Raw genomic sequence first — 20162 nt, 5'->3', positions numbered from 1 at the left:
AAACAGGGAAATTCTAGGTTTTTTTCGTTATGCTATCGACAATTGCTACTGGCAAGAATAATTTGATTCTCCCGTATTGCGATTTCACTTGATTCTATATTGAATAACAAATGTATCGTAACACTTTTTCACAAAAACTCAAATATGCACCGAAATAAAACTCGTTGAACGAAGGATAAATTTACTTCGTCAAAATTCCGTTGTTGAACCCATTATCATTAAAGCTGTAAACTGCATGTTCAAAAGAGATTTTATACTATTTTATTCAAGACAAAATTATTCGCTTTTCTGGTATTACATTTGAAGGAATATATCAAAATATGAAAAGCAAAAACTCAAAGTATTACATCAATATTTTCAGCGAACAATCTGGATCTTTCTATTACCGCTGTATATAGCAGCTTATGAAGCATTTCAATGATATACCATCATTGAAACACTCAAATATATTTATCCGATAAACTTTTGTGTAGATTTTTTATGTCATGTCTATGTCACATGTCATTAGGTTTTTCTCACTTCTTGTACCTTTACGTGCTGTTTTCCATTATCCGAATAAACACTATATCACACTATATTTTTGTTTATTTGATCAATATGATTATCTCAAAATCTCGCTAACCTAATGTAACGTATGCAAGCTATCATCCGTAGGACGTCATTGTGGGTAATGAACAGCTACATTACCATGTAATATTCAAGATATTTGAAGGCTACAATGAGATTATTGACATCAATTCTCGGGGTAAAACAGAGACATCTGCGCATGCCGTAAAAGCTGAAACATGTGTTTCGCTGCAAGGCCTGAGTCATCGCCTTTAAACTGCTCACACATGTGACTATATTGACTGTGAAATTCATCGCTACGAACACTACGATGACGATGAATTCATGTGGAAAATGAATCTAAGTAAATATACAATTATATATATATATATATATATATATATATATATATATATATATATATATATATATATACACAAATGTCTGACATCTCCAAGTGTATCAGAACATATATACATCTCAGAATGTCTTTAACTTTGCAACATTGCATACGTGCACGTGACGACGCACATCATCACATCTTCTATGGTCAAAATTAGAAACGCTCCACGAACTTTAAGTTCAAAGGTTTGTCACCCGCCAGAAGAAGCCTCATTCTTGGCTTCAGTGGCCTGTCACTGTTTGGCTTCAATATGAAATTCTGTACAATCTGTAATAAAGAGAAGTTTGTTGCCACTTTACTGTAAAGAACAAGGAGTAATGGATGCCAGATAGATGTTCTCATTGATATTTCGCCAAGATGCGGCTGTTCGGTTTTTTAAAGAATTAAAAAGAACAAAACAAATCTTCAAAGAGAAAATAGTTTCAACCATGTGTAAACTTTAAATGCATTCCATGCAGCTTTCTACATTTTTTAAGCTTAACGTTTCACTGATTCTAATTGTTCGTTAACATATCCGAAGGTTACGAATATAAGAGAAGGAAAACCGTCATCAAATTCAAAGGCTACATACACTCATGTATTTATTTACAAATGAAATCATTGATAAGATAAATCATTCTTCGCTTTGACCATTAGAGAAATCAAATATTTGTGCAGTGTGCAGATGTACCAATGGATTAATATGACAGTAAGTGTCATGTAGTTTCAAATCTAGTATGCCTTGTTGCCCTCCTTACGAGCCTCTATTTTCAAAGGGTTCGTACGGATTTGAAGGCATTACACAGCGTTTGTTATCCAAAATATCCTATACACGTAACGTTCATGTATAAAAAAGCATCATGATTTAGCAAATATTGTATGGACATGTGGAATACTATGAGCATGAGTATAGCACAATTAGGAAGACAGTTCTGAATACAATCTATGCAAGCAACTTAACATCTCACCTTTGCCAAACAAAGATACATTTCCAGTTCAGCTAGTCTTCTACCGATACACTGCCGTGGTCCCGTGGCAAATGGTAGGGCAGCAAACTGATTGAGTCGTGGTATGGGCTTGTCTGATCTCAGCCACCTTTCTGGAATAAACTTGTCCGGATTATCGAAGAATTGTGGGTCACGTGACATCAGTCCTACGTGGACTATCACCGTAGTCTAGGACGCAAAGTATACATAGGATACACATTTAGTGGTTCTGGTGGAAACAAATAAAAATCTCGATGTAGATTAGTATACGATGGAACTTATCAAATCCATTGGCCAAATGTTCACACGCAAAAAACAAAAAATAAACTTACCCCGGCTGGAAAGTGATACCCGCCGAGAATAACGTCAGATGCGAGGATACGGTTGAAGAAAGGCGCTACAGAGTAAAGCCTGTTCAGTGTTGAAATTCAAACAAAGATGACATTTTAGTTTACGAGAACGTACGCGACTTAAAAAGATAATTGGAAGCGTTTCCTCGAATGTTATATATTTAGAACTCCTGACAAATTTTAATGTTTTTACCAAACGCGTTTTCGGCTAAGCCAACAAGATAATACTGTCAAAGGTAAAAATCTATGGAATACTTTTTTGTGCAGTTTATGTAGTTGATCTTATATCAGTTAGTTTTTCAGAAATTCCTGGGCTTATGTGCATTTTGCCAATAGTCAGATGCATATGGTCAATAAGTGAAAAATTATGACATTTTTACAACTTAGTTCATTCATAGATCAGCTGACACCCCGAAAATGTTACGCCTGTTCCATTTTAGCGTCCTCTTAGTTTCTAAGCAAGCGTTTTCTCTTCCGATGGGTAAACAGATCAGATTTCCTCATCGAACATTCTGCTTTTTAGGTTATTTTACTAGAACATATCGCGATAGTATAAAATGTCGAATATGTTTCACATGGTCGAGATTTATTTATTAAACGAAGATTTTAAAGTTCCTGTAATGCATTATCGACCAATAAATTGCACTCTTCAAAAGTACAGAAGTTGACATGTCGTCACCCACGTGCTCCACAAAGCCGACAGTGGTTTCCCAGGGACTCTTTGCAAGAGTGATCTTTCATGAAAGTTTTGGCCAGTCTGAAAACACTCTTTAAAAAAACTAGAAAGAATATTAACCAATCCAGACAACATTATCTCTGCGAGCAGAATCAACTGCTGCTTATGGCGGTTGGAAATTACAAAACCCGTGGAAGTGAAATCTAAAACGTTCTGCAGCCCTCCCTGCTATCGAAAAAGATTTGTTTTGACAGTCGATCGAACACTGTTACTTACACTGTATAGGCTGATGCGAAAGTAGAATAATTAATTAAATAATAAATTTCCTAAACGAGAGTATCGAAGAGGACTGTTACAGGTAAAATGAGTCTTACTGTACCATTTTAAAAAGCACAACGTGAAACTTTGACACAATGATTTGCATCACTGTATCTGGAAAAGTACATTGCATATTTGAGAAGGCATGGATGGGACCGTTAAATGGTTAAACTACAGTGACAAAAGTAAAACATCAGTTACCTCATACTCTCACGGATGACAGCCTTCAGATAATGCAAATGTTTCAAGTGTTCCTGGGTAATTTTATCTCCTTTTCTTGCAAGTCCAGTAATTTCCTCGTGCAGCTTTTCTTGGACATTTCTGTTCCAGGCCAATAAATCCAGGGTCCATACCATGGTACTCGATGTCTTTCCAAAACATTTAAAAATATGGTCAGAGTTTTTGCGGAAACTGCGTTTCTAATACTAGCCGAGCATTATAAGGACATAAAGAAAACTACAAAATATCATGATAAATAGATGTTTCTATTCGCGTAGCTCAACATAATATGGAAAACATTCGGTAGGACTATACTTTAGAGCCAGAATAAAAAATTCGATCTATTATTATCATACTAGTAGTTCCTCGAATGATAGTCTTTTGTAAGACTGGAAAGTGCTACTGCGCAAGAGATTGAACATTTTGATATCCCCTCAAATACACTCAACACTCAAATCGTCCAGAATAGTTGTGAGCGAAAAGCTCAAATTTCTTACTGTATCAACGGCCGCACCAAAAAGCTCTGCTGTACTGGCCAGTATTTCGCCGTCTGTGAGTTTTCCACTGTCATTCATGTATGGGATGATATGACGTATGTGTCCATCATCATCGATGTTTGATTCATCGCTGGATCTCTTTTTCGCGGCGATGCTCTCCTTTATGTGGAACTGGGCTGCAAACAACAACATCAAAATTGTTGCACGGATTATATTTCAATTTAGGAAGGAGTAGCTTGGCCTTTACCAAGCTGTGATAATCTCTGTGAGGTATGGCATGTTGATGCAAGAATATCATGATTTGTAAATATGTCAAAAAGACCAGGAGTAGAATATGATGCAGACTTACTGATGTCAAAAATTGACTTGGCCGTCCGCCTTACACCTTTCCACGCTGGAAGATTCAACTTCACTTGCAGTTTGAATGGCAAGAAGAACAAGGCTTCTGAATATCGAAAGAAATCCTTGGTGGCATTTATAAACTCCTCTGACATGGGATCAACCGAATCTGATAACAATCCCAGACGTCTGTTGAACAATATTGCAGCCATGCCTGTGACGATAGAAAAAGAGCAGATAAATATAGCTAGAACGATGTCAAGACGCTCTATTCATGTCAATAATACTACTACTAATTATCATCATTATTATCATAATCCAAATTAGCACAGGCTCTCGCAGCTGTAATAAATACATGGTGTTGATAGACTGCTTAAAAACGCGGCATTGATCGACTGTTTAGAAAAGCCTGACAGGCATCAGTAGACAACTGCCATGCAATCCATGGAGGTAACACGCGAGTATGCAAATTAAAAATAAACATATAATCTTTAACACTTTTGATCAGAGCTACATCTGACTTTGCTATGGTGACAACGTAAACCTTCGTCGAGTTAAACATGCATGATAAAATTGCTTCCATTGACACTTCTAGCTCCAACAATCTTACAATTTTTAAGTTGCCAGACGATAAATAGTTTCATTAATATCAATCGTTAATAATAGTAAATGATAACGTATTGGTGAATTTTAATGATGCAAAACCAAAAATATTAGCTCTTTTCCGTGCAAACGGTACAAAATTGAAGGTCGTCTTTACCTTCCGTGGACCACCGCGCCAATTCATCGTCCATAGTACTGGAACTCTTGCCGGGAGTTGCGTGTAGACGACGGATCTTGGCGATGAGATCATCAGAAACTTCATTCAGTGTGTCTGTGTGTGATGCAACTTCCTTTGGTCGAAGTAATGGCTTCAGTAGAACACTACGATGACGCTGCCAGTCTTCTCCTTCACTGTACAAACCAATACAATCAATAATCGATACAGTAAATGCTATAGAAAATACAACATGGTAGAATTTCTGAAGGGCCCTTAAATCGATTGCTGCAAATAAACACATTTTCTGCATCTTTTAGGAATATGAATATAAGGACCTCGAACTTCATTTCTGACGGTTGATTTTATATGTATGGGATAATTAGATTGCCTGTTCCTGTGTCGTATCAGCATCAATCATTTTTGCTGCGTCAGACATGAGCTGAAGTCGAGTGTTTGATGCAGCACAGATGACACGAAAGCTGATACGACACAATGAACTTTCGATATTGGGTAACAATCGATTTACAATATACTCATGCTCAGAATTTTACCAATGATAGGGAAAACCTTAAATTTTGAGGTTTTACTTTCATTCCGCCTTACGCATAAAATGGAAATATTTATATAGACAAGTTTCATTCATAAACTATACGAAATAGTTAACACCACGCACGACAACTCCTGCATGTCTCAATGAAATCATAAGGTACCGGGATTCAAAAGTAATCGTACGGGAAGAGCTTGTTATGGTGCAATATACTATTACAATCGTTACCGATCATAAATCGTCCTTTACATCTCTACCGATTTCGGTCTGCTCAATCGTTGCATGTACCGGAGAGTGGTTGACGGTTTTGTTTGTTTACATTGAGAGTTGCCATGTCAATAGGCGTCGCGCGCACGACATGCTGCCATGTCTGTCCGGACTCGCAGGTAGACCATGCTGTGCGAACAGAGTGTTTGCTAGAGATTGTATAAAAATTACAGTAACTTAAGCGAAATAACCACGGGATAAAATTACAAGATTGAACATATTATTCCAGAATTTAGCAACTTGATATATTTGTTCCTCAAGCCCTTCAAATCTTCATGTCTGCAACATCGCATCGCAGACGGAGAGTGACATACAGCTTGTTGTTTACTTTGTTTACCATCAAATGACAAAAACGAGGGACCTTGGTCAAATGTAGTCGGGAAAAAACTGATGACGTTTATCATGCATATCTTGACGTTTACCGTAAATTATCAAGGCCGATACACTCTATAACTTTTGGAATTGATCTATGGTGCATATTGTTTGTGACGTTGATCGCAACAATTTCAATGAAGCGGCAAACTTATGGCAAAAGTTTCAATTCACAGACAACTACGATACATACTAAAATGGGGAGCATGTTCAGTTCACATCTGGTTCGACATTGTTTTAAATTTCACATCAATGGGAAAATATTGAACTACATTACAGAAATTATCAATATTTCTTGTAAAAATTACTGACACTGATGTCTCAGCAAATTTGAGGTAGCGACAGCTTGGACCCTGGACCATGTAAAACAAACTCTGAGATACTAGCTGCTTTTGAGCTTGTTTAACCGCTTGTTTGACCGTACTTTCGGTGGCCAGTACAAACCATCGCTGTATTATCGACATCAGGGAGGTATAGACAGTCGGAAGTTTAGTTTAAATAATATGCTTCTGAAAACCAATTACTTTAACGGCTCTCTCTATCTGTTCTATGTCATGCTTCTGACACTAGTCCTGCGTACAAGTCGGTAATGCAGTCGTTCAATGAACTGACCAATTTAACTTTAGAATTATTGATCAGTAAGCAAGCTATATGCAATCCTAAATGAAGTTTATCTGGAACTAGCCTACTCAGACTAGTCTGCTAACTGCAAGAGGTACAGAAAAGTAAACCGACCAAAACATTTTCAAAAGTGTGGCGCACGTGTATGAATTGTCGAACGCTGTAACCTTTGTAAAGGCTAATAGTATACGAGCAAATCGGGACATTGCATTGTGTGACCCCTTTCAACAATAACTGTTGGCTCTCAACACATAGGTCTGTGTTTTAAAAATAAATCATATAAACCTACAGATATAAACATATCTAGGACAAACTCACGCTAAAAGGACACCGAGCGAATATCCTCCCATTTTTCGGTAGAGTAACCATGGTTCCATCGGCATTCGACGGGGATATTTTCCCTCGGCACGAACAACAGCTTCCGTTGCGCTGGGATCGGCTACCACAACTCCAGAGAGAGTTCCGATACTTTCCTTCCAAATGGGGCCTAAGGTGTTTCGACGCCATGTGAAGTACTTATCAAGCCTCGCTAGACCACCATTGCGAAACACATTGATGTAGGTAGCAAGCTTGCTCTGTTGTCCAGGGATTGCTTCAAAAGGTTTGACCTTGCTCTCATCGATCAGCTTCGGTCTGTCATCGCCTTTATCTACAGGCTGTGCTACTGTTGTTGACCTTCTGACGGACAGAGTGAGTGAGCTCTGGGACTGACAACAAGTCTGGACTCGTCTAGCAAGCAAAGTGTTAGAACTCGAATTGGAGACAACGCCATTACCACTGTGAGAAGTCACCTTGTTGTAGAGAACCACAGTCTGTGTGATGATACCGACATAGAGACACTGAACTTTGTTACCCTTCAAGCTGAAAGAAAGCGAATTGTAAACTCTAACCTTATTTGCATGTGATTTACATCGATGTTGGGTTTCCAGCAGTGCCGTATACAGTGTTTCCTGGCCCGGAGAAGCTTCTTCTTCAGCGCCTGCCAGCGACACACTTTGTCTTGATCATTACATATGCGTCAGAGAAGCGAAAAGGCCGGGAAAGCGAGAATAGACATTATTGTCAAAATGGGGCATCATACGCAACATTTATCAACCAACATAATATTGCGAAATACCTAATAATATTTTCCGTTCGCAGCAGCGCTTTCCCACCACATTTTCCAATTTGAGATCCAGTTTTACCAGTTCCATGACATCAATACAATCAAAGGAATTTAATTATTTTAAACTAACAATGTTGAATCTTCCCATAGCAAACTTTTTTCCATAAGTCGAAATGCCTGCTTGATGCCCGTCTCACTGTCATATCGCATGAGTAATGTCGGTGTTTTATGTTGTTCAGTTGTTGTTGTTGTTTTGTTGTTTGTTTGTTTATGTTGCTATTGGGTAATTAAACAGAAGTAGTAAGAAATATATTTGATACTGAGGATAATTTTTCTCCAACCTACTTCAATACCTACCGTCACAGATGGTTAGCTGACCTGTATACGAACTCACGTACGCTATTTCATCACAGTGTTATTACACATCACAGCACACTCCAAACAGTGGCGGCGCTCTCACTTCCGTTTCACTTCTGCTCCCTCTTTCACCACTGCCACTAGCGACTTTGCATAACAAAGGCGCATGAATATTAGCAATGCCATTCTTTTGTAATATGTCAGGCGAGGTCAATGATGTCATATCAACGACGTCATTGACCTAGATTTACGGGACCAAGTATGGCGGTAGATTTCAAATCCGCGGTAGATACGAGTTTTGGACGCGCGCAACCTAAGTATAAACGTAAAAACCAAGACAGAAGTGCTACAAAGTGTTTGGAACTTACAAGGAGACCCCGGGAAGGAGACATTGTAGTATCACGATCCCTAGAGGCTACGGGAAAGTATCATTTTCCTTCTCTTGACACTGATGATGAAGCGAAAAAATGACTCTATTAAAGGGACGGCACCGTAGTCATATGTCCGTTGAATATAATTCAGTGTGACCAAATAAGTATTTTAAAATCATGTGGTATATCAGTATGTAAACTTGACATCAGAGGACGTGGAACACTTTAGGCCGATGAAGGTGAAGACAGCAAGTTTGAAATGGCAAGAAAATATGTATACATATGTATAAATATTTGTTTTTGAGAATGTACAATAAGTAAAGTGAAAATGTCAGTTACGTTTTTAGAACGCGGATTTTCAAAGTATGCTATAAAAATTAGGTCACCGCTCGATTTTTAAAAATATAATAAAGGTTCTTAATTTTGTCAATAACATAACAAAATGCAGAGTAAGCCTATTTTTCACATAACTTTTGAAACCTTTTGTGGGGTTTATCTTAATATCTAGCATATTGAAATCTGGTCTGTTTTGACTGGGCAGTGTGCCAAGTTTCATGAAAATTACAATGGAAGAATAGAGTTTTCTATCATCTGACGCAATCCTATGGCAGCAGACGTAATTGTTTCTTTTTTCTGTATCATTTTCATCTTATTGTCTTGAAACTTGAGACCACATCCAACAGGGATGGATGAAGTCTATACTAAAGATGAGAAATAGGAATATTCGCAATTCGTGATATTTTGCGGCAAATCGATATATCTAGTTGAAATCGGTAAATCGACATATCGGTATTTCGGCAATAAGCTAATTTACTATTTGATTTTCACACTTGCATTTTCGGTCAATCGCTGCATATACTGATGTATTGATATCTCGCATGACGATTTGCATATGGGACAATCTTGGTCGCCATATGCTTCCTTTTTGCAAACTAAACACCGTCAATGTAATGTTTTAGAATCTAAAGAATCAAGCGGTACATTTGGCGGCCATTCAATTTTTGGAATATTAAACCTAATAATTTATATTTAAAGTAATCTGGGAAATGTGATTTTCTATCACATGTTGCATTGAGGAATATTCCATTCTAACTTTAAGTTTCTCATATATCGCTATTAATATTGGACGAATGCCCAATATTGTAATAAAGACTGTATCCCTTGAAAACAATGATAACTGCGAAACTGAAGGCTCCCAAAAACATAACTGCAGGCAATTTTATTTAAAGTAGATAAGATTCATGATGTTGTCATCATTATTTTCATATTGGAACCCTCCTTTGATACTCAACAAATCGTTCACATGTCAACCACATCACATTCCAGGGCTCGAAATTAGCGGTAGTCCCGCGTCCATAGACTACCAATTTTCCCTGGGGCTACCAAAATTCATGAAATGGTAGCGCACATGGACTACCAAAGCCTGGGACATGAAATTCAGTTAGTACTTGGCATGTCATGTCCAGTCCGTCACTTTTGGACGAGCTAACTGACAAGCACAGGAAGTGATGGCCAATGAAACGCATTTTCACTGCATTTTCATCATAATGTGTCAATCACAATTACGCGGACATTATGCTTGCCCCTTCAGAAAGCCCATGGTCTATTTTTGCCTGCTACAGTTGGTCTCATGCACATGCTGAGAAGGTCGGGTCGTTGTCATGACGACTGTCAAAATTTGCATACAACTCTGAGAATGAAACGGGTTGTCAATAAGTTACCGTATTTTGAGGATCACTGCTGTCCATTATACCCGTTTCCTTTGGGTATTGAAGGTGTGCAAGTTATTCACATCAAATGACTAGAAAATTCGCTTCATGGACAGAATCTTGAAAAATAGCTTTTTCTTGTCTTGTTAATGAAAAAAAATTATCGCTAAAAAATAAAATGCGCATGGGCTGCCAGCCATTGTCACTGGGCTCCCAACTTCAGAAAATGGTAGCCCAAGTGAACTATCAGGGAAAAAAGTTAATTTCGAGCCCTGCATTCCGATGACGACAGCCATACGCCTAAAGTAATGTATCGTCACTGAAATTTTCTACTTCCTCTCGTGTAAGTTGTAGCATCTCTGCTACCATGTCATTTGCCTCAATCGACACGATGTCGTTCCCTCGAGACTGTGCTACTTTTACGTGCAAGGGCGATTGCAAAATGGTCAATGTCGGCTCAGAGTTAGAGGGAAACAGGGCAAGTGACGCATGGCATATTACTCGGGCAAAAAAATAAGTAGCCCTCATTTTATGACTAATGAAATATTATCCTGAGCGAGTTTACATCACGAATTTCACAGTCGTCGTCAAATTTCCTTTTCCAGACTAGGTTTTACATGGTCGACACTTGAAATTAGCTTGAAGTAAAACCATCCACAGAGAAACTGCAAATGACGACCGAATTTGAACGAAATAAGATGCAGCCATCAACAAGGCTTTAGTTACATAAGATTGTATGAATCCTCAACACTTTGACATTTGTCGACATTTTTTGTATTCTTATATTTTGCCACTATGTCAGCAAATCACCTAGCAATAAATTTAGCCCTCTGCACCCCTCGGCCAAATCCCCCAAAATCGAATGCGACAATCTAGTGTTAGACTAAAAACAGAAATACCGAAATATCGACTTACATATCATCAACTGTGCTAGTTTCTTGTTTAAAAACAATGTATTTCGTACCAATATCTAGATGCACCTCATCATCATAGCTGTAACATTTAAATTATACGATGTAGATAATGACAAATATGTTTTAACTTTCAGCAATCACCATCGTATCTTGAATACAGTTTTTACATCGGTCGTATGAGTCCCATACGACCTTTAAGCGCAGTTCCGACGACTATATCCCTTAAATAACATGTCTGGATCAAATGATATACGTATTCATCCAGTTAAAACGAGATAATTGATATGACCATTTGGCCGTATTGTGTACAGCGAAAAAAGAATGGCGTGCCACAGGTTTTTGAACGCCAGTCGTTCAGATGCACTTAAAAGAAAGGAAAGTGCTAACATATTATTTTGCCCCAAAATGTCACGGATTATTTACCAGTAAGTGTTAGAGGCAATGTGAGAGTATAATGTGATAGAAACTTACATTTTGCTATTTAGTAAAGTAATGATAGAAATTTAAATAAAATGAAAGAAAATTTAAATACAGCCATTCAAAATGTATTTACACAAAAGACACAAAAGTTTTTTTCCTCATCAGTGAGTGCTGCTAGTTTTGAAAGTTTATATGAGAATCATTTTTTATGTTATCACCCGTAAAGTTCATTTCAATGCTGGCCATTACCTGGTAGCAGTGTTTAAGATGTGATCATGTTTCATTGTACTTGCTCACTTTCCAAAGTGTGTTATTATGCAATAAATTGAAAAATGAAAGTGCCGTAAGTGTTTTCTGCTTCGATGCCACCCTTCACTCACGTTATTCTATCAGACACATTCACCCACGAAAAGCAGGTCCAACGATTTTCGCAAATATACGACAAAAACCAACATAAAGACATCTTTTATACTTAATTCTTTGACTTTGAAATTAAATATAGCCATACAGAGCATGACATTATTGAAATTTACAATCAAGTGAAGTTCGTAAAAATGTGGTAAATCACCGCATTTTTGTCGCCAGTGGCAGTGGTGAAAGCGGGAGCAGAAGTGAAACGGAAGTGAGAGCGCCGCCACTGTTTCGAGTGTGACATCACAGCTCACGCGACGATGGACGTAGTGCGCGGGAAAGTGGATAGGGGTAGTGCGCGCGACAGGGAGCCTGTCACCTGGGAAATGGAATGTGTCATGTGGGAATGCTCACGTTTAGTCACGGAATATGAGATCAAAGGTCATAGGCCAGGCTTTTGCGCAAGTGCTTCCCTCAAATAACTATTGCTGTTCGTACATATATCTATACTGCATACAACTCTACAGTCTTCTCCGCTACGTGACAGGGTACCATACGTTGTGAGTTCGAACCCGATTGAAACCACCACATTTGTTAATAGAGAAAGTGCATGAGCACAAAGTGAGTATCATTTTTTTTGTCATTTGTGATAGACTTTTAACAGAAGGGAATGAGACGCAACAACTGTTGCAGCACTATGACTATGACTTATCCATATCTCATTCATTTTACGTGGAAATTTAGAGACTCGCAACATATCTCTATTCATAATAATGGTTTTGCTTATCAATGTTTTCCTTCAATGTTTTCCTTCATGTTATTCCTTGGTGACATATTGTATTTGAGCATTGACATTGACATTTTATGATATCCATTGACATTTAGAAAATTTGGAGTTGCACACCTGTCACATGGGAATGAAAAGGCTCTCAACACATGTCCAACCGCTAGCATGGAATTATCTATAAATGTTTATCTTCATTTTCTTTCCTGGTGACATATTCTGAATCATTTTGAGCATTGACATGGAATCTTGTTGTATTGATTTGCATTTAGAGCATTCAGAGTCACACACCTGTCGCGTAGGAATTGAGAGTCTGTCAACACATCCCCAACAACCATAATTGTGTAACTTATCTATGTTTCCCTCAATTTTCTTTCTTATTGACCTATTCTGAAACAATTTGAGCATTAATATAGGAATTATGTTGTATTGATTGACATTTAGAGCATTCAGAGCCATGACACACATGTCACATGGGAATGAAGAGTTTTTCAACACAGCTCCAACCACAATATTTTATGTCTTACACATCTTCTCCTATCTTTTAAGTTTTCCTGACCTATTCTAAACCCTTTTTTATTATTGCACTTGAATTTTGTTCTATCACTTGTAATTTAGACCTTTGGGAGTCACACACCTGTCATGTGGGAATGGAGAGTTTCTAAACACAGCTCCAACCACAATCTTTTGTGTCTGACACATCTTCTCCTATCTTTTAAGTTTTCCTCACCTATTCTGAACCCTTTTTTATTATTACAATTTTATTTTCTGGTATCACTTGTAATTTAGACCTTTGGGAGTCACACACCTGTCACGTGGGAATGGAGAGTTTCTCAACACAGCTCCAACCACAATATTTTGTGTCTGACACATCTTCTCCTATCTTTTAAGTTTTCCTCACCTATTCTGAACCCATTTTAATTATAACATTTTCATTTTCTGGTATCACTTGTAATTTAGACCTTTGGGAGTCACACACCTGTCACGTGGGAATGGAGAGTTTCTCAACACAGCTCCAACCACAATATTTTGTGTCTGACACATCTTTCCTATCTTTTAAGTTTTCCTGACCTATTCTAAACCCATTTTAATTTTAACATTTTCATTTTCTAGTATCACTTGTAACTTAGACCTTTGGGAGTTACCCACCTGTCACATGGAATGGAGAGTTTCTCAACACAGCTCCAACCACAATATTTTGTGTCTGACACATCTTCTCCTATCTTTTAAGTTTTCCTCACCTATTCTGAACCCATTTTAATTATAACATTTTCATTTTCTGGTATCACTTGTAATTTAGACCTTTGGGAGTCACACACCTGTCACGTGGGAATGGAGAGTTTCTCAACACAGCTCCAACCACAATATTTTGTGTCTGACACATCTTCTCCTATCTTTTAAGTTTTCCTCACCTATTCTAAACCCATTTTAATTTTAACATTTTCATTTTCTGGTATCACTTGTAATTTAGACCTTTGGGAGTCACACACCTGTCACGTGGGAATGGAGAGTTTCTCAACACAGCTCCAACCACAATATTTTGTGTCTGACACATCTTCTCCTATCTTTTAAGTTTTCCTCACCTATTCTGAACCCTTTTTTATTATTGCACTTGAATTTTGTTCTATCACTTGTAATTTAGACCTTTGGGAGTCACACACCTGTCACGTGGGAATGGAGAGTTTCTCAACACAGCTCCAACCACAATATTTTGTGTCTGACACATCTTCTCCTATCTTTTAAGTTTTCCTCACCTATTCTGAACCCTTTTTAATCATTACATTTGAATTTTGTATTATCACTTGTAATTTAGGCCTTTGGGAGTCACACACCTGTCATGTGGGAATGGAGAGTTTCTCAACACAGCTCCAACCACAATATTTTGTGTCTGACACATCTTCTCCTATCTTTTAAGTTTTCCTGACCTATTCTAAACAATTTTTATTATTGCACTTGAATTTTGTTTTATCACTTGTAATTTAGACCTTTGGGAGTCACACACCTGTCATGTGGGAATGGAGAGTTTCTCAACACAGCTCCAACCACAATATTTTGTGTCTGACACATCTTTCCTATCTTTTAAGTTTTCCTCACCTATTCTGAACCCTTTTTTATTATTGCACTTGAATTTTGTTCTATCACTTGTAATTTAGACCTTTGGGAGTCACACACCTGTCATGTGGGAATGGAGAGTTTCTCAACACAGCTCCAACCACAATATTTTGTGTCTGACACATCTTCTCCTATCTTTTAAGTTTTCCTGACCTATTCTAAACCCTTTTTTATTATTGCACTTGAATTTTGTTCTATCACTTGTAATTTAGACCTTTGGGAGTCACACACCTGTCATGTGGGAATGGAGAGTTTCTCAACACAGCTCCAACCACAATATTTTGTGTCTGACACATCTTCTCCTATCTTTTAAGTTTTCCTCACCTATTCTGAAACCCTTTTTAATTATAACATTTTCATTTTCTGGTATCACTTGTAATTTAGACCTTTGGGAGTCACACACCTGTCACGTGGGAATGGAGAGTTTCTCAACACAGCTCCAACCACAATATTTTGTGTCTGACACATCTTCTCCTATCTTTTAAGCTTTCCTCACCTATTCTAAACCCTTTCAATTATTACATTTGAATTTTGTTCTATCACTTGTAATTTAAACCTTGGGAGTCACACACCTGTCATGTGGGAATGGAGAGTTTCTAAACACAGCTCCAACCACAATATTTTGTGTCCGACACATCTTCTCCTATCTTTTAAGTTTTCCTGACCTATTCTGAACCCCTTTTAATTATTACATTTGAATTTTGTTGTAACCATTGTAATTTAGAGCTTTGGGAGTCCCACACCTGTCACGTTGGAATGGAGAGTTTCTCAACACAGCTCCAACCACAATATTTTGTGTCTGACACATCTTTCCTATCTTTTAAGTTTTCCTGACCTATTCTAAACCCTTTTTTATTATTGCACTTGAATTTTGTTCTATCACTTGTAATTTAGACCTTTGGGAGTCACACACCTGTCATGTGGGAATGGAGAGTTTCTAAACACAGCTCCAACCACAATCTTTTGTGTCTGACACATCTTCTCCTATCTTTTAAGTTTTCCTCACCTATTCTAAACCCTTTTTTATTATTGCACTTGAATTTTGTTCTATCACTTGTAATTTAGACCTTTGGGAGTCACACACCTGTCATGTGGGAATGGAGAGTTTCTCAACACAGCTCCAACCACAATATTTTGTGTCTGACACATCTTCTCCTATCTTTTAAGTTTTCCTCACCTATTCTGAACCCTTTTTAATTATAACATTTTCATTTTCTGGTATCACTTGTAATTTAGACCTTTGGGAGTCACACACCTGTCACGTGGGAATGGAGAGTTTCTCAACACAGCTCCAACCACATATTTTGTGTCTGACACATCTTCTCCTATCTTTTAAGCTTTCCTCACCTATTCTAAACCCCTTTCAATTATTACATTTGAATTTTGTTCTATCACTTGTAATTTAGACCTTTGGGAGTCCCACACCTGTCACGTTGGAATGGAGAGTTTCTAAACACAGCTCCAACCACAATCTTTTGTGTCTGACACATCTTCTCCTATCTTTTAAGTTTTCCTCACCTATTCTGAACCCTTTTTAATTATTACAATTTTATTTTCTTGTATCACTTGTAATTTAGACCATTGGGAGTCACACACCTGTCATGTGGGAATGGAGAGTTTCTAAACACAGCTCCAACCACAATCTTTTGTGTCTGACACATCTTCTCCTATCTTTTAAGTTTTCCTCACCTATTCTGAACCCTTTTTAATTATTACAATTTTATTTTCTGGTATCACTTGTAATTTAGACCTTTGGGAGTCACACACCTGTCACGTGGGAATGGAGAGTTTCTCAACACAGCTCCAACCACAATATTTTGTGTCTGACACATCTTCTCCTATCTTTTAAGTTTTCCTCACCTATTCTAAACCCATTTTAATTATAACATTTTCATTTTCTGGTATCACTTGTAATTTAGACCTTTGGGAGTCACACACCTGTCACGTGGGAATGGAGAGTTTCTCAACACAGCTCCAACCACAATATTTTGTGTCTGACACATCTTCTCCTATCTTTTAAGTTTTGCTCACCTATTCTGAACCCTTTTTATTTATTACAATTTTATTTTCTGGTATCACTTGTAATTTAGAGCTTTGGGAGTCACACACCTGTCACGTGGGAATGGAGAGTTTCTCAACACAGCTCCAACCACAATATTTTGTGTCTGACACATCTTCTCCTATCTTTTAAGTTTTCCTCACCTATTCTGAACCCTTTTTAATTATTACAATTTTATTTTCTTGTATCACTTGTAATTTAGACCTTTGGGAGTCACACACCTGTCATGTGGGAATGGAGAGTTTCTCAACACAGCTCCAACCACAATATTTTGTGTCTGACACATCTTTCCTATCTTTTAAGTTTTCCTGACCTATTCTAAACCCTTTTTTATTATTGCACTTGAATTTTGTTCTATCACTTGTAATTTAGACCTTTGGGAGTCACACACCTGTCATGTGGGAATGGAGAGTTTCTAAACACAGCTCCAACCACAATATTTGTGTCTGACACATCTTTCCTATCTTTTAAGTTTTCTGACCTATTCTAAACCCTTTTTATTATTCAATTGAATTTTGTTGTATCACTTGTAATTTAGACCTTTGGGAGTCACACACCTGTCACGTGGGAATGGAGAGTTTCTCAACACAGCTCCAACCACAATATTTTGTGTCTGACACATCTTCTCCTATCTTTAAGTTTTCCTGACCTATTCTGAACCCTTTTTAATTATTGCATTGAATTTTGTTGTATCACTTGTAATTTAGACCTTTGGGAGTCCACACCTGTCACGTGGGAATGGAGAGTTTCTCAACACAGCTCCAACCACAATATTTTGTGTCTGACACATCTTCTCCTATTTTTAAGTTTTCCTCACCTATTCTGAACCCTTTTTAATTATTACAATTTAATTTGTTCTATCACTTGTAATTTAGACCTTGGGAGTCACACACCTGTCACGTGGGAATGGAGAGTTTCTCAACACAGCTCCAACCACAATATTTTGTGTCTGACACATCTTCTCCTATCTTTTAAGCTTTCCTCACCTATTCTAACCCCTTTCAATTATTACATTTGAATTTTGTTCTATCACTTGTAATTTAGACCTTTGGGAGTCACACACCTGTCATGTGGGAATGGAGAGTTTCTCAACACAGCTCCAACCACAATATTTTGTGTCTGACACATCTTCTCCTATCTTTTAAGTTTTCCTCACCTATTCTGAACCCTTTTAATTATTACATTTGAATTTTGTTCTATCACTTGTAATTTAGACCTTTGGGAGTCACACACCTGTCACGTGGGAATGGAGAGTTTTCTCAACACAGCTCCAACCACAATATTTTGTGTCTGACACATCTTTCCTATCTTTTAAGTTTTCCTGACCTATTCTAAACCCTTTTTTATTATTGCACTTGAATTTTGTTCTATCACTTGTAATTTAGACCTTTGGGAGTCACACACCTGTCATGTGGGAATGGAGAGTTTCTCAACACAGCTCCAACCACAATATTTTGTGTCTGACACATCTTCTCCTATCTTTTAAGTTTTCCTCACCTATTCTGAACCCTTTTTAATTATTACATTTGATTTTTGGTATCACTTGTAATTAGACCTTTGGGAGTCACACACCTGTCACATGGGAATGGAGAGTTTCTCAACACAGCTCCAACCCACATATTTTGTGTCTCACACAACTTCTCCTATCTTTTAAGTTTTCCTGACCTATTCCGAACCCCTTTTAATCATTACATTTGAATTTTGTTGTAACCATTGTAATTTAGACCTTTCGGAGTCACACACCTGTCACGTGGGAATGGAGAGTCTCAACATATCTCCGGCCACTATAATGCTGTGACTTATTCTTGATGTCCTACATTTATGTTTTTGTGAGCTATTCTGAACCAGTTTCAACAATCAATTTGGAATTTTAGTTATCTCTTGACATTTGGAGCTGTCGGAGTCACACACCTGTCACATGGGAATGGAGACTCTCAACACTTCTCCAAACACTATAATGTTGTAACTCATCAATTTTCTCCTTCATTTTATGTTTTTATGAGCTATTCAAACCAGTTTGAGCAATGACATTGGAATTTTATCTGTATTGCTATTTGGCCCTGGTCGGAGTCATACACCTGTCACGTGGGAATGGAGTCTCTCTCATACCACATAAAACCTCATAATGACCATCATCCTTGCCACTTATACCAAAACTTTCACAAACAGTGCATGAATCTCTTGTAACAATACTCACAGCAATCATGTAGATAGCAAGATAATGGGAATTTTAACATTCAGTCAATTTTAAATTCTGTGAGCAATAAGAAATAATGATGATGTAACTTAGTCTATTATGCACTCACTAAACATATTTCCTGAACAGCTGATGTGTTGTAAGAGTATTTTGAAGAGACATTGATTTGAGAAAGTCATAATGCATTTTATCATACACTTTAACACCTCTTACCATCCCCCGTCAAAACATCAGATTTTCATTGTTGCAAAACACTACACAGATATATTAAGTTGTCTTGCTATGTTTTTCTTTTTTGTACACTCAGATTTGCAGTTGACTATGTAGACGAGGTACTTTGCAAAGAAGCAGTTGTCTTGTGTCAAGAAGGAAAGGCATAAGCCTGAAGATGCAGACATTAGCTTTGTATAGTAATAGAGATTTTGCACATATTAGGGTTGGGTGAAAAGTTTTGAGCCTAACTATGAAGGAGCAATGCCAGATCAATGAAGCTTGGTTTGAATATATTTCAACTCTTCAGATGACAACCTAGAAAAGGGACAAAATATCAATGGAGAGAACTATTCTAACCTGTTGAGGGAGTTTCGGGAGGCTGACAAAAATACGACGAGGAAAGTTGAGAAAAGGTGTCTTGTTCCATCTGGGACAATGCTCCACCTCACAAGTCAGTCATTGACATGGCAACAGTGCATGACTGCGGCTTCAAACTCATTCTACGTGCCACCATACTCTCCTGACCTAGCACCCTCAGACTTTCATCTCTTCCCCCACATGAAGAAATAGTTAGCTGAAAAGCATTTTGTGTTTTTAAGGCATTTTTTGTCATTTTTGGTCAAAAATCTTTTTCATAAAACAATAATTGTCATAGCTTTGATATTTAGTATACAGGTTCAAAGAGGTTAT

The 20162-nt window shown here is 37.6% G+C and overlaps 1 protein-coding gene across 1 annotated transcript; it reads right to left on the bottom strand.

Moving 5' to 3' along the window:
- Positions 1 to 823: 823 nt before the first annotated feature.
- LOC139120496 (cytochrome P450 10-like) lies at positions 824 to 7895 on the bottom strand. The gene is made up of 8 exons (XM_070684994.1): positions 7199 to 7895; positions 5074 to 5267; positions 4324 to 4527; positions 3975 to 4150; positions 3460 to 3626; positions 2247 to 2325; positions 1897 to 2103; positions 824 to 1216 (listed from the first exon to the last, which is right to left on the bottom strand). The coding sequence occupies exons 1-8, from the start codon at positions 7261 to 7263 to the stop codon at positions 1103 to 1105; spliced, it is 1206 nt and encodes a 401-aa protein (XP_070541095.1). The 5' UTR covers positions 7264 to 7895; the 3' UTR covers positions 824 to 1102.
- Between the last annotated feature and the right edge of the window lie 12267 nt (positions 7896 to 20162).

Source organism: Ptychodera flava, chromosome 1, assembly GCF_041260155.1.
Source record: "Ptychodera flava strain L36383 chromosome 1, AS_Pfla_20210202, whole genome shotgun sequence".
Lineage (NCBI taxonomy): Eukaryota > Metazoa > Hemichordata > Enteropneusta > Ptychoderidae > Ptychodera > Ptychodera flava.
The sequence above is the reverse complement of the archived record's forward strand: the minus strand, read 5'-3'. Positions and strand labels throughout refer to the sequence as shown.